The sequence below is a fragment of the Erpetoichthys calabaricus genome, chromosome 18 (genome assembly GCF_900747795.2).
Source record: "Erpetoichthys calabaricus chromosome 18, fErpCal1.3, whole genome shotgun sequence".
NCBI lineage: Eukaryota > Metazoa > Chordata > Cladistia > Polypteriformes > Polypteridae > Erpetoichthys > Erpetoichthys calabaricus.
The window spans coordinates 28813139-28829738 of record NC_041411.2 but is presented as its reverse complement, the minus strand read 5'-3'; the positions used below and the strand labels follow the sequence as shown (position 1 = coordinate 28829738).

At 41.1% G+C, this 16600-nt stretch overlaps 1 protein-coding gene across 2 annotated transcripts in view; it reads right to left on the bottom strand.

The window, feature by feature from the left end:
* The window catches only part of bsna (bassoon presynaptic cytomatrix protein a), a 344908-nt gene that overhangs the window by 292302 nt on the left and 36006 nt on the right, over positions 1 to 16600 (bottom strand). For both annotated transcript variants that reach the window (XR_007933881.1, XM_051921173.1), the window contains exon 2: positions 101 to 533. Coding sequence is in view for 1 of the 2 variants with exons in the window: in XM_051921173.1 (XP_051777133.1) it covers positions 101 to 533 (433 nt within the window). In the remaining variant the exon portion in view is untranslated. The remainder of the gene's footprint in view (positions 1 to 100; positions 534 to 16600) is intronic.

The window sequence follows — 16600 nt, the reverse complement described above, 5'->3', positions numbered from 1 at the left end:
ATCCACGTCACAGTGAAACATCACAAGGTACACATCTCCCACCAAGTGACCCCAATGTAAAACATTACATAAGTTTAATGAGGTAAAGATGGGCACCTACCTCTGTGAGGTGGGGATTAGGGTTGAACCCGCACTGGTTGCACACTGTGGAACGGCACTGCGTACAAGTGTTGAAATTTGGCTGGTTATGTGAGGCTGTCAGGTCAGTTGTGTTGCATACCGGACACAGCTTGCTGCTGGGTAATGGTGCAATTTGGGGAACAGAGTAGGGAGAGGTGGGGGTGCTGCCACGGTCTGGGGAAGCAGAGGGTGACCTTCCGGACCTCATACTGGTGCTGTCCACTTGCAGTGCCCGCCGTGGTTTCTGTGCCTGTTGATGACCTTGGCTAGGCTGTTCTCTCGGGCTCTCTTGGGCACCCGGTCGATGAAGTTCAGTCCGACCTGGCCCTCCAACTCTGCTGTCCGTATAATCAGATTTGGAGGGTGGCTTTGGGCTTGTGGTGTGGTCCATCTGGCTTGGTTTTCTTGAGACGCTGTAGCAAGGCAAAAAGATGTAAGAGAAAAAAATCATTATTAACAGTGCTGAAGATAAGCAATAATAGGGAGCAGACCCACCAAGCAGACCACCATCAATCTTGGTCGATCAGACTAGCAATCATGAATGTCAACTTGTCATAAACATTAGGGACAAAAATGACTGTATAGACTACAATATAAATACTAATCCAAAAGCAACATCAATAATAATAATAATCCTTAAACTGGCATAGCATAGGAGACACAAACACAAAATGAAATGATCAACACAGCAAGTGTTCTGCAAATCTAGAATTAGAATGGATTGCTAAAAAATGATTTAATTCGACATATAAGCACCACCAAACTGAACTTCCAATAAAACTTGCATTAAAACTCCGCTGTTCAGCACCATTTATTTTAAGTCTTGACTGATTCCACTCTTTACATTCACTTTAGTACGGTAAAAAAAGTTCTCTAATAGTCAAACTGTTACTGGATAAAAATCTGACATTATACATTGATTGGATGATGACATTGCATTCTTTGCAAACATTGACCAGGATACAGTAAACAGGAGTCATGGGTAAATGTTCATGGATAATCATTTGTGTTTTGATTTAATTGAGTTTTGCAATTTTATTAAGCTAGTCAGTTTAATTAGGGGACCTAAATGTAACGTATTAGTTTATGGTAAGATAATGATTATGTTGTCACCATCACTGTAATCTACCTGCTAGTCTGGCAGGTTTAAATTAAAATCTACCCTTTTAAAATACTCATTTATACGGCTTATTCACTCCACTGATAAAGAATCAATCTTTTTAGAGAAGTGTGAAATGTAAAAATGTCCGTCAATAAAGCCCAACTGCTATGTGTTTTCTGAAACACGCGTATGTCCACAGGTTTCTACATGCAGATCAGGCAGTGATGATTCCACTCAAAGCATCTTTAAGAACTTGCCAGTGTAAGCTGATGAATTTGCAGATGTGGTACACTCTGCATTCAACATGTAGCTATTTTTCATGGTAGTCTATCAGGTCACAACTATTGGATTAATTAATTTGAAATTTGCCATTTCAGGATAGATACTAGTACACAGTCATATCATACAGTGATCTTTCGCTATATCGCGCATCGTCTTTCGCGGCTTCACTCCATCGCGGATTTTAAATGTAAGCATATGTGAATATATATCGCGGATTTTTCACTGCTTCGCGGATGTCTGCGGTCTACAGTACGTGTGCTTCCTCAGTTGATTTGCCCATTTGAATTCAAACAAGGGACGCATTTGAATTGAAACAAGGGGCTCTATTGGTGGATGGCTGAGAAGCTACCCAATCAGAGCATGCGGTTAAGTTCCTGTGTGCTGCTGATTGGCTCAGCGACGGAGTGCTGCATTAACCAGGAAGTACTAATCTCACTCATTCAGAATTAACGTGCACAAGTGCCAACAGAAGATGCAAATGATTGCAGAAAAGGTAAAAGTTTTGGATATGTTGAAGGAAGGAAACAGCTACACTGCTGCAGGACACCATTACAGCATAAATGAGTCCACGATTCTTTTTATTTAAAAAGGAGGAAAAGCATATAAGATCTACGGCCGCAGTGTCCTTTAACCAGGGCGCAAAATGAGTTGCAAGTGGACGTTGTAAGGCAGTAGTCTGGATGGAATCTGCTTTAGGGATTTGGATTGAAGAGTGCTGGAAGAAGAACAACGGCGGTGCTAAACAGTCGCCTGAAGAGGCTCCTTTAGAAGAGATGTAACGCTATCCTTTGTTGTGCAGTAAAATTAAACTCATCGTTATCGGACAAGTCGTCGTGTCATTGTTGGTGAGTAACAATAATTAATTATTTACGTACAGTACTTATTACACGTACATAGTTTAGTGTCACTGTACAAACATTTTATTGTATACAATTTTTCTTGCATTGTACGTATTTATTGATGGTGGCCTGTCTGTCGTAATGGCTGTAACATATGTGATATCTTTAAAATAATATTTAGGTTTTACTGTGTTTACATACATAATTTCAACGAATCTTACATAATATCTAAGAGAATACAAAGGGTTTATGCTGTATAATTGTGCGTGAAATGTTTATAATAGTGTGGGAGAGTTTATAAGGGCTTAAAATATATAAAAATAACCACATGAACATATGGTTTCTACTTCGCGGATTTTCTTATTTCGCGGGTGGCTCTGGAACGCAACCCCCACGATGGAGGAGGGTTTACTGTATTTTAAATTGCTTGCAAAATTAATTTGAACAGTCAAACAAAATAAGTAGGATATGAGCCAAAAATTGGAATTGAGACACTTGTAACTACAGTCTGAATGTTGTCTTAATAGCAAAATATCAACTTATATGTGGCCATTTTGGACTTTTCCATTCATTTTTTACAGTCACAATTTTTCTATAGCATTGCTCCGGGATTGAGGGGCAGCTGCTGGCAATATTCTATCTTTGCAACCCTCCATGACACTACAGAAGGTAAAAGAAACTAAGCTGGAATGGGGGCAACACTCCAAACCTCACAAACCTGCTCTTCATCCAGGGACTCACATTGCCTCTGAACTTCCCAACACACCACCCTCAGCCAAACCTCACCCTTCTTCCACTACCCATCACTACATTAAATAGTTCAAGAGGGCAATCATTAATTTATTATTGAATAAAACTAAAGTTTATGCCATTCTAAAAGTGTCTCCATCTAAAACATGCTAGGCAGTTATAAATTGCATTGTGGGATTTGCCATCTGAGGAGATGACTAAATGAGAATATATAAACAGTCTCATGCTTGGAAATATTCCTATTTCTCCAAGAGCATTCTGGGAAGGCAGAACAAAAACTCATTATTTGTGTAATTTATAGTGCTCACAACATCAAGGATCTAGTCACCGTACCCTATAAGAGATGGTCAGATGCATCCCACAGTCACCCATCAATTTTTTGTTTTCCAGTTCAATGTACCCCAGCAGCAATGGGCATAAGGCAAGAACCAACCCTTGACAAGTCATCAGCCAAAAGTAGGGCACTCGTGGCTAATGTAGTGTCGTCTGTTAAAACCAACAGGCACCTCCTTGGGAAGTGAAAGGAACTCCCAAACAGAAAATGTGAAGTGACTGGTTGTACCAGGCCATGATTAAGATATTACTGAACCCAGAACTCTGGAGCTGTCAGGCAGTAGTGCCAACCACTGTGCCAGCCTTATTCATTTATTTGCTGACGTTCACCTAAAATGGCTCAAATCATACACATATAGTCAAGCCAATTTGCAAATGTTTATGACCAGAGCAAAGGCTGGCACAGCGGCTCAATCCCATCACACACAAAGAGACGACCTGCACGTTTAAACTTTACAGTCCAATGCCGCCAGATCATCTGTTCTCTTCATTTGTTGGCTCAGGTGCGTAATTCATTAAAAGTAATAATGACGGTCATTTTTATTCTTGTCATTGAATCAATTCGTTCTGTTCCAGATATCTCAGTTAACCAACTCATTGATTAGTTCATTTAATTTGCTGTGGAATGAGTTGTCTGGCTTTCAAGGGAGTGTCAGGAAGAGGAGTGATGCTGGCATGGCACCACACAGGGAAAGTGTGCATGAGGGTCTGTCTAAGGATAGAATGTAGTGTGACCCTCTGGTCAGTGACCCCTGTTTCAGTACATGATGTCCCAGGAGCAGAGCAGAGCATAACAGGGAGTAGGGAGAAAGCCGACACCGTCCCCCAAAGTCGACAGACGACAGCAGATTCCACTGCAGTTGGGCCCAAAACCCCTTGCAGTGCCCAGTTCATTAAAATAAAAGAGGGAACGCATGGATTCCATGGTTTGATGGGTTGCTATAAGGCACTCTGGGCTGTTAGTCTTTAGGTTTCCCAGGGAGCCCCTGACATTTTAAACGATTCCATGAAGGGCCTAATAAGTAACGTTTAGTTGGAGCCGAAATGGCCGCTCTGTGCCAGCAACTGGTCTAGGTGACAGGGAAGTTGAATGGTGGACTCGAGTTATACCCAAAAATACTCACATCAGAGTGAATGAGGGCAGAGAGGGCATGGGAAACCAGCCCAACTAAATGTTGCCAGCAAAGGTTAGGAAAAAAAGCTTGACATGCAGGGTGTTAATGAGGACAAAGGGGGGAAAAAGAGAGGGAATATGAGGTAAGGAAAGAGTGTTATAACAGTGAGCTCAAGGCAGCATGGTGCTCACAGGTGAGAACAAGAGCGGCATTTGGGGGTGGCAAGTGAGGCGACTGCCCCCACTTAAGAGGTCCGTGTGTCCTGTTCGAGCTGATTTGTCAAGTTATATTCTCCAGTATATACAGTATATATCTGAGATGCTTCTAAGAGGAACCCTTTTAAAATCCCTCTTCCAGCTCAAATTCCGTACACGTACGTCTTTGAAAACATTCCATAGTCCACCTTCATCGCCCGAAAAAGGTTCACCAGTATAATCCCTTCCTAAAATAGGTAGAGCCCATTAGTTGCTGGGTTGGCTTCTCCAATCTATAGAAAAAGACATTGCAGATCCAGATTAGTCTACGAAGATGTAATCAACGACTTTTCCAATCGGAAGGCCAGAAAAGTGGATTTTCGTCTCTGAACCTGGAAACCGGTAAGAGATTTCATGATGATACCGCTACGTTAATTTCACACTTCCTGTCGAAACACTGAAAGTCACATTTTATTTGTAAACATGTCCAAATATGAATGCACAAAAACATGATAACCGGCTGACATGATATCAACATCTTTTATGACTATGACATCCTGCATATCGAGATTCAGTTTGGGTGCTTTTCTAGAAGAGGCTCTGCTAATTTCCGCATGACACCTCATCGCATTTCGTACTGTCGTGGTATTGTCATGAATTATGAATTGCACTTTTTTAATTATATCATTATATTTTGATAAAGTCCATGTGCTATCTTGCAAAAATGTAGCTGAATACTGTAATGAGAAAATCCAGTATATGTTAACATTATTTTTATTAAATTCATACGCAACTTTATACAGTCCACACATATCAGTAACAGCGTTTGATGTAACCGGCTCCGCGTGGGGTTGGTCAGCCCTAAGCCCCGCACACCTCAAAGGTTGCCTCTGGGTGAGAAAGTGGGCAAGCCACCCACCAATGAGACAGGAAGCAGCATCTATAGTAGCCATGCCCGCCTCCCAAATTACCAGTTTACTTTGTTTCCGTTTCTTAGATGGTCAACATTATGCTGTTGATCAAAGATTAGTTTAGTGTAGTACCCCATTCTGGATTGGTTCCTGCCTCTAGTTTGATTAAGCTTGCTTGAGGGTGCTATGTCATGTTAAAATCATGCATTTCAATACAGCTTGGATTTGCCATGTCCGTTTCCAGTGTGTCTTTCTCAAAATACTAGCTTATGTTCTCTCGCTTTCTCTCTGTGAGCCCAGACATTCCCTGTGAGGCATCGCTATTACACTCCACCTGTCCACCCGAGATTTCTCTTCATAGAAATAAGTCTGATAAAAAACGTCGACATGTGAAATTCTCAAACCTGCTTCATCTAAGAAAGTGAGGTGGGGTGCTTGAGCCTACCACAGTAGCACTGAGTGGAAGGGAGTAACCAGCCCATCGCAGGGCCCACTCAGCTAAACCTTGGAATCATCGATCAGCCCAACCTGCCACGAAAGCCTCACACAGACACAGGGAAAATGTGCATAACTAGACAGAGACAATTTAGAATTGAACACAGAATACAGGATCTCTGATGCCATTGCGCCACCATGCCACCCTACAGACATAAAAACTGCACTTAATTACAGTATATGCCATATTGGAGGGCACAGAAACTAGCCTGCACCTGACCACGTGTAGCCAAGATTGGGTAAGCCAGCAATCTCCAATCACAAGGAACCATCCGATTTTATAATGGGTGAACTGGCACCTAACGTGCACAAGCTGCTTCACCACAATAAAATCAGTCACCGCTCAGACGTCACACTTCCAGACGTGTCCTTTTCCCACTTTATTGAAAAAGACAAGCAGCTTACCGTTTCACTCAGAGAAAGCTGTGATGCTCTGTCACTGTTTCCAGCAGATAAACGTCTCCCTTTTTAAGCAGGTAGACCATACAGTTTGGGACACTGCTAAATTAAATCATGCTCTGTTTCCATGGAAACATGCCCAATCTCAGCTAACAAAAAAAAATTACATTCCATGCCTCTGAGGGTAAAATATTTTGGTGGACTGTGGGGCTCGAAAGACAAGCAAACCAACAGTTCACTTTTAGCTGCTGGCCAGAGGCCACCCATTCTGTCTGAAATGCTGACCTAGAAAGTCAGTCCTCATCACAGAAGCCCACCTGAACGGGGGCCACTGGCAATGACCCAAAACCAAACAGTGTCTGTCATTAGAAGAGGTGACAGGTTTTAGAGAAGACAGAGGTGGCATTTCATACGGCAAACTGAGGTGGACATGCAGAGCAGGAATGGCAGGCACACAGAAGGCCAACATCTGGAGCAGACGAAACCTGCAGATAAAGACGACGACACAACACAAAATACAAAGCACTCTACATGTGGAAAGAAACAAGCAGCCGTCACAAGTCACTCTGTGATATTTGGATTATCAACATTATGCCCCCTTCTCAAAGTTTAGTTTAGTTTAGAGTAGTACCCCATTGCCAAGGACAATGAATCTGCCAGGCCATGCGATGGACTGGCACACAGCTTTATCCTGCTTTGCACCCAGTCCTGCCAGGATGGGCTCTGGCTCCCTGTAAAGCAGGTTTGAGAAACTTAACGTCACATCATGTTATGTCGTGCTACTGAATCTACTGTGATATCGGTCTTCCCAATTAATTAATTTTGTAAATTTTGCGGCCCACTTAATATCATCTCAGTCAGAAGAATCACAATCTTGAGCCCTTAGAGAGAAGCAAAAAAAAAAATTCCAGTTCCTGCATTGCAAAGAGTAAGAAAATCCACCGAACAGATAGCTGCATGTCTGGACTATTTTATTCTGACAATCTACATTAATTTACAGGCTTTTACCCTTTGCGGTTTTTACATTTGTTACATTTAAAGTCAGCTTGATCTCTACTTCCATTATCACTCTGCTCCTCACAGGTGCTAAAAAAGTGTGTCTCACAGTCCGCTAATGATGACTTTTCTTATCAAGTCCACATCTCCCTTTGTAACCTTTACATGAAAATTAGACCCTAAATGTCACCAGGTGTTAGAACTGTATAGCTTAATTCTCTTTTTAGGGGCTTATCTTATACCAGGAAGATCAGGAAGACTACGATAAGTATATGTAAAATAAGACATAGAGAGAGCAAACCAGATGAACAACTTCTTTAACAGGTTTGACCACCCTAACCCACTCTCACCATGGAGTACTGCACCCTCCACCCATCCTTCTGCTGATACCAGCATAGGAGAGAGTCTACCCCAACCCACAATTACAGCAGCCCAGGTAAGCAAAGAGCTGAGGAGACTTCATGCCAGCAAAGCAGTGGGTCCAGATGGAGTATCGGCAATACTGCTGAAGGCCTGTGCGCTGGAGCTGGGGAGTCCTCTACAGCGCATCTTCAACCTGAGCCTGGAACAGGGGAGAGTCCCGAAGCTTTGGAAAACATCATGCATCACCCCAGTCCCAAAGGTATCATGTCCTAGTGAGCTGAATGACTTCTGGCCTGTCGCTCTGATGTCACATGTGATGAAGACCATGGAGCGGTTGCTGCTTCACCACCTGAGGCCACAGGTCCGCCACGCCCTCGACCCTCTGTAGTTCACATACCAGGAGAAGGTGGAAGTGGAGGATGCCATCATCTATATGTTACACCGATCCCTCTCCCACTTGGACAGAGGCAGTAGTGCTGTAAGAATTATGTTTCTGGACTTCTCTAGCACCTTCAACACCATCCAACCTGTGCTCCTTAGGGACAAGCTGACAGACATGGGAGTAGATTCATACCTGGTGGCATGGATCGTGGACTATCTTACAGACAGACCTCAGTATGTGCGTCTCGGGAACTGCAGGTCTGATATTGTGGTCAGCAACACAGGAGCGCCACAGGGGATTGTGCTTTCTCCAGTCCTGTTCAGCCTATATACATCAGATTTCCCATACAACTCGGAGTCTTGCCACATGCAAAAGTTCGCTGACGACACTGCTATCGTGGGCTGCATCAGGAGAGGGCAGGAGGAGGAGTATAGGAACCTAATCAATGACTTTGTTAAATGGTGCGACTCAAACCACCTACAACTGAACACCAGCAAAACCAAAGAGCTGGTGGTGGAATTTAGGACCCCAGGCACCTCATGGACCCCGTGATCATCAGAGGTGACTGTGTGCAGAGGGTGCAGACCTATAAATACCTGGGAGTGCAGCTGGATGATAAACTGGACTGGACTGCCAATACTGATTCTCTGTACAAGAGAGGACAGAGCCGACTATACTTCCTTAGAAGGCTGGCGTCCTTCAACATCTGAAATAAGATGCTGCAGATGTTCTATCAGACGGTTGTGGCGAGTGCCCTCTTCTACGCAGTGCTGTACTGGGGAGGCACCATAAAGAAGAGGGACGTTTCACGCCTGGACAAACTGGTGAGGAAGGCAGGCTCTATTGTAGGCACGGAGCTGGACAGTTTGACATCCGGCGCAGAGCGACGGGCGCTCAGCAGGCTCCTATCAATTATGGAGAATCCACTGCATCCACTAAACAGGATCATCTCCAGACAGAGGAGCAGCTTCAGCGACAGACTGCTGTCACTGTCCTGCTCCACTGACAGACTGAGGAGATCGTTCTTCCCCCACACTATACAACTGTTCAAATCCACCCGGGGGGGCAAACGTTAACATTATACAAAGTTACTGTCTGTATACCTGCATTGTTATCACTCTTTAATTTAATATTGTTTCTATCAGTATGCTGCTGCTGGAGTATGTGAATTTCCCCTTGGGATTAATAAAGTATCTATCTATCTATCTATCTAGAGTAACTTTCTCAAACTTGCGCAGTCCCTGGGTGGGACACCTGGGCCATCACACATCCACACTCATAGGGGTAAACTTAGAGTTACCCAGTAACCTAACTTGGACGTCTTTGGGGATGCTGGAGGAAAAATAGAGTAGCTGGAAGGAAACCAACACAGACATGGGAACAACAATCAGGGCAGGATTTGCACCTAAGTACTAATAACTGCACTACTGTGCTACCCAATAAAAGCCATAACATTTGAAATCACTTTAAAAAAAAATGCATATTTCAAATCATCCATCCATCCATTTTATAATCCACGTCATCTTGATAAGCAGAAGCCTATCAGGGCAAGCGTGGTGTGCAAGGCAGAAACAATCCCATTACAGGATGAACACACACACACACGGGCCAATTTAACGTCACCTGTCCACCTAACCTGCAAGTCTTTGGACTGTGGGAGGAAACCGGAGACCCCCATGGGGAGAACATGCAAACTCCATGCAGGCAGGACTCAAAACCCAACTCTTATTTCAAATTATGAATAATACAAAGATAAGAAGTAAAATATTATGTTGATTTTTTAGTGAGCAACTTTGTAGCAAGACTACATAACACTACAAGCGGGTTGGCTTTCTGGATTGGCCATCACTGTATTATATGGCCTGGAGGTTGTCCTCACAGGTGGAGTAGTGGTAGTGCAGTAAGGAGACTGTGGAAGATTGTGGGTTCGCTTCCTGGTTCCTCCCTGTGTGGATAGCGCTTTGAGTACTGAGAAAAGCGCTATATAAATGTAATGAATTATTATTATTATTATTATTAAGAAAGATCCCTTCAGGCGTGATTGTGGACGACCAAGTTTCCTTTGAGGACCCCGGCCGGTAAGGATTCCAGCTGCCTGTTGCTGGCATCATGTTGCTATGACATCTAAGGGGGAAATGGGTGTTTCTGCGGGAAACTTTTCTTTTTATGGGGAATGGCGAACCAAGCAAAAGGAGAGAGAGAAGCAGAAGGCAAGGAGCTTGGCTATCTATACTTAAGAATATTTCGTGATCAGACTTCACCCAGGGATGTGGCACCCCAAAGTTCAAACAGTGAGGCAAATCCCCGAGAAGAGGCAAGGGGTTGTGGTATATGGACTTGAGGTTCTCTCCGGGTGCTCCCGTTGTGAGTCAGACTTTGGGATAGCCAGCCAGGAAGCCGTATTTGGCTGAGGACTGTTTATTTTTTCCCTCCATCATGCAGTAAAAATTGTACTACAGGATTCTTCGTTGTTTTATGGACTACGTTTAATCTTCCTCTTTTTGAGATCCTTTTTCCTTTATGTGTGGTTCAAACCAGGGATTAAGATTTGCCCGCTGGGGGTAGGGAGGCTGGGATGGGTGTCCGGGGAAAAAGGGATCACTTCTGAGTACTCAGTCACCGGGCATGTAAATGTATCGACGTTGGATCACAGTACACTTGCTAATTTAACCAGTCCAACTACCATTTGGTTTCTTTGACGTACTGGTGGGCGCGGTGGGGTGATTTGGTAGCAGTCAGCGAGTAAAAGAGTCAGTCTGCATTCCAACCGCCCCCCTGACACTTCAGTTTGCCATTAGGTGGAGAACTGAATCACAGCCTAAGCATTAGGACATGATTTGTTCATTGAAACTCATATTATACTTAAATGCGTTTATTATACAGTATTTAGATGTATTTACTGTAGTAAAAGCAAAGGTGTTCAGAGCCTGTGCTGACAACTAGCTGGGGGAAGCCAGGAATATCAAGACAAGTAAGGCTGAGCCCCAGTTAAAGGCCTGAATCGAGAAGTGTGCCCAGGCAGAGCACTCCATATTGGCATATCTCAAGACAGAGGTACTCGGTGGTCTTCATTCACTGGATCGAGTACTTGCCATGGACAGTACACTTTAAAGGAATACTCCACCCATTCTGTTCTTTGTAGTAATTACAGAGGAATTTTTAATGGCATTTTTTTTCAGAGATAACAAACTTTCCGATATAATGGGTTTCAATAGGACCCAGTGGGGAGAACACTAAACAACAGCAAACAATACTAAAACGTCCATGAAACAATCTCAGGTTATTTGTGTTGCATAATTCACTTGTCCAGTCGTATTCTCAAAGCATCCAAAATGTGTATTTTTTTGCTAAGGTATTATTAAATAAATACTTGAAAACGAGACTAATGCACAGAATTGAGGTGTGTTCAGCTGAATCAGAGCTTTTTGAATTAACCAACGAATGGGGCGAGTGGGATTAAATGTTTTTCCACAGCCATCCCCCCAAACAACACGGGGTAAGCAACATATAAAGTATCACAAAAATAAAAAAGAAGAGACTTCCATAAAACATGATCAAGAGAAACATCTGATCTCTAAGAGACAGCGATTAAACTGTGTAATATTTTGGGGTATTATTAACCCTCTTGCATTTTTATGATATGTCAGTCAGTTCACTGACTTTTTTTATTTTTATTATTTTTTATTTTGCATCATTTGCCTGAGCATTTTCCTTTTCTCCAGGCATTCAAGGTGGCAGCTACATCATGATAGCCTAGTCACATGGTCTGTGTGTACTGTCGCGGGGCCATTGTCACTTTATATATAAAGGATGCCCACAGCAGTGTATGATTGTCAGTTCTTCTATTCCTTGAGAATCGCAGACTTTCTGTTTTTCTAATTCAAGTTCTGGAAATCTGAAGGGCCTGTTATCGTCTTTCCTAGTGAATTCTGCACATTAATTGCTAAGTACAGCAGAGTGTTGTTCCCATTTACGTTATCTTTTTTCCTCTCTGTCTCCTTTACCTGTGTTTTTCTGTTTCTTATTTGGTGTTTTTGATTTTCCCTCATATCCTAACCTTCAATTGTGTTCTATGCCTCATTTTTGATTAGAATTCTCAGGTGCTGCCGATACTTAGACCATAACTACCCGAGAGGACCATATAAGACCCTCATTTGCTTTGTCAATTTGCTGAGGAATTAGCAAACTTAGCTGCTGTGTTTTGTGCTTTCTTCCATTTATCAGATGAGACGTATTGTGGAGGATTATGATCTTTATTTGGATTTTGGCTTGGATTTTGTCTTAACGCTTTTGAATTGACCTTTGGTCATGATAACAGTTCTTTTATAAACATTTTGTTCATTCCCTGATATATTCATTAGTGAGTGTATGATTCCTGCTTTTTGGTCATTAATTCCTTGTTTCTTTTTTCCCTGCTTAAATGTATCCTTTTGTAACTGGTAAATATTTTTGAGATCCTTAATTTGATTGATTGATTGATTGATTGGTTAACATTAAACAGTTTGTGGCTATTAAAAGGAAGGCTTTTATCAGCTTTCATCTTACTGTTTCATCCACCCATCAATTATCAAATCACCTTATTTCAGTTTAGGACATGAGGTTTAAATGATTTCTATGAAACATATTACAAGAATCATAGGATTTTACTTCTGTTGTAGAAGGTGTTTTAAAAATGAATCTACCTATAGCACCCAATGTTTGTTGGACTTCTGAGACTTAAAGATTATTTAAAACATATAAAGAGCATTTCACTTATGCTCCTTTATTATGGAGGTTAATACACCTGATATTGGTGAAGGAGCTGTATCGTGTCAAAGGTCACTTGATATGTGCCTTTTTCTCACAAAAACAATAAATAACCAGCTGAGCACACTTATACTGTATATAATCACATATAAGCCGGGGTCTTGAAACCCAAAAAATCGATCATAAAATCACACCCCGACTTATACGCCCGTTCAAAATTGCGATACTTAAATTTTTGTTTTACATCTTCTTGCTTCCTAAAATCTTGCACCAGTTCTTCAGACACATCGAATTTTATTGCAGCAGCACAGTTACCAATTTCTTTCTCCACTTCAACGACTTTTCATTTATTTAATTTATTTATTATTTGATTGAATGCTCCATCGTAGATAAGGGATGCTTTTACGATAAAGGTGTATGAGGGTGTGAGATACAAAAAACAGAAAACAGTGCAAACGTCGCTTCAGAATAGTTTGGGTATTACCGTGTGGTCATGTAGGCACAATACATAGAAGATAAGGGCAGTGTGCTCCGTGGTTACTCTCTCAGGTGGGCAGTATGCATATCATAATCTCTTGGACCAATAGCGTGAGTTTTCCGCACTAGACTTAAACGACAGACATTATAAAATACCGGAAATAATATGGTAAAATCAAGCCCCGACTTATCCGTAGGAGAGGTTAAACACGAGTATATACGGTAGTTAAGAATTATTAGTAATCAGTAATCAATTATATTAATAGGAGAAGTGAAATTAGCAGGAATGAGCTAGCCCAGCGGGGGTACGAATGTTGCCATATGATTTCGTTATTCGTAGGGAAATTATAAACGTGTAGCGGTGTATCTGCAGCAAAAAAATATAGGAATAAATTTTATTAGGGTTTCAAAAAAATGTTAGGGGGGGCAGGATTAATTGAAACTATTATGAAAACTCGAGTCGCAAATACTTAAAGGTTGAGAAACACAGAGCTAGACATACATTTATAACTTTCACGGCCCTTCAAAATCTTTAGCAAACCTCTATAATAATTGACTCCACAATGAGTAGGTAAGCACTTCATTGAGTTATTTAATTTAATTTTAATATTTAATTTCTTACAGGTATGAGACTAAAGACATTGACTAAATCCTTTCTGCTGTCAATTTCAAAACAATAATAGAGATAGCAAACAATAACCCATTATGCCTTATGATCTCACATTTCATCTCCAGTAATTCTCTTGCTGGCATATTTACTTGTTGAGGATTTTTATTCTAGTCTTGTGTCTGTATTCAGGTCAGCTTATGCATCAGTCATAGAATAAGAGCATGATTATTTAATTGCCTGTCATCCAGGACTAAAACAGAACTCATTAAACAATACATTTGACGGCTCACGGCGTAACACATCCGCGGGAACTAAAAGACGCCCAACTGGTGTTTTGTATTCTCTGGACGCACATGGAGCAGTGGATTTTAGTACTTATTTGTCCTCCTCATTCTCACAGCAATGACATTATTGTCGTTATTTTGAATTTCAAAGGCTACAAATTTTTCATCATTGGAAAAAAAACGAAATTTAAGTCACTGATCAGCATTCTTATTAATTACATTTTAGATTACACAGATTTTCAAGGTTAATAGATGGTCAGGGCACTACAAACTGGAACTGCATGGCAGAATTCCAAGTAATGTTAACAGTATTATAAATCTGCAATAAAAAAAAATGATTGAATTATATTAAAAGAATTATATTAGTGACAACATGCAGATTTACAAGAGTGTTGTATAGGATCAGATAAACAGAATCATAGACATAAAACTGAATTACATTTAACTCATAATAAACACATTTCCAAAATTTCATTTAAAGTTACAGTACTAACCAAGTAAAAAAAAAACACTAATAGTGTCTACTAAATGAAGACAAACAATGATAAACACTAAAGACCTGTGAAATCACTCCAGCTGTCGACATCTAAAGTCATTCCAGTAGACCTCATCCAAATAAACGGAAGCTCAGAAGCTAATATTAGTTAAAGGGCACCTGACTGAACAAACAAGATTTCCTTTTTTTACATATGTCATTTATTTAATAAACAAAGTTATCCAACACCAACTGGCACTTCTGAAGAACCCCCCTTACGTTAAATAATTGCTCTTTGAACAGTAACTGCTCATTTCAGCTCTTGCCACGGTGACTCTTCTGGGTTTGCGTCTGCACTTTTGCTTGGTTTATCCGTAAAAATTACTTTTGCTTCTTTTCAGCCAATCAGGTGTGGAGTAGCTTTTGTGCTTTGGGTCGCTGTCTTGCTCATTACTTAACTGCACTTCGGCTTCAGTTCATGGATTCATTCCTATAGAATTTTCAGAACTGGAATTTTTAATTCTTTCAATTACGGCTGGTCATTTATGTTCTGATTCAGGGAATCAACCCCACACGATCACACTAGAACCACCATGTTTGACTGCTGGTATGATGTTCTTGCCATGGAATTATTTGTCAGTTTAATGCCAAACATAACTGCACCCATTGTGTCCAAAGTGTCTCATCAAAGTTGCCCAAAAGGCTTAGGGAACATGTAGGCATCTACTGTATGTTCTTGGTTAGCAGTGGTTCCTGCCTTACTACTCTCCACTAAAGCCCACCTTACCTGGCGTCTTGAAAATAGATGAATACAGAGGAAAGACTGTAATGAAAACCCTTAGCAAGTGAATACTTCTGTGAAGCTGACATATAATCATAATAAATAGTGGGTTATGGTTTTCTATCTCTGTTACTGCTTTGAAATTGACAAGACAAGGTTTAAGCTAGTGTTTTTATTTTTCTACAATATTAAAGTTAAGTAACTCAAAGAAGTGCTTACCAGAATGTGTTGGGTCAATTCAGTAATAAAAATTTTAAAGGTCCATATTATTGTTAACCTACTTTTGCAGAGGCATGATAATCCTTCAGTTCTTTGGATGCTTTTTAGGATCCTCTGTGACTTTCTAGATGATTTACACTGTAACCTTGGAGTCGTTTTGGCAGCCAAGCCACTCCTGGGAAGATTCACTTCTGTTCCAAGTACTTTCCATTCGGAGGTTATAGCTCTCCCAGAGCCTCAAAAATAGCTTTGTAGCCGTTTCCAGACTGACAGGTATCAACACAATTTTACAGGCCTGTCTTGGCATTATGTGGCATTATGTGCTTGATGAGTCTTTGTGCTGGCACATTGATGCTGATGGTTAGTGTTAAAATAAGCCAGGTTTATATTAAGCAAGGCTGACTGTAGTCATCTCTAGTTGGGTTCATTCAGCAGACTTGAATTATTCCTTCAATTGAGCTGAGTTAGGTTAGGTGAGCTAATTGAGTTTTAAAAAATATGTGTTATTTGTTCACCAAGGTGCACTTTATCTAACAATAAATTTAGGTTGAAGACCTGAAACAATTCAATGTGAACATTTTTCAATAATATAGGACATCAGGGAGGGGAAAATATTATTTCATGGCACTGTATATGAATATCAAGCCAACCCAATTTAAGAAAACCTTCCCACCAATCTTATACAGAAATGAAAAATTCATTGATTTGGAAACCAGGCTTTAACCAT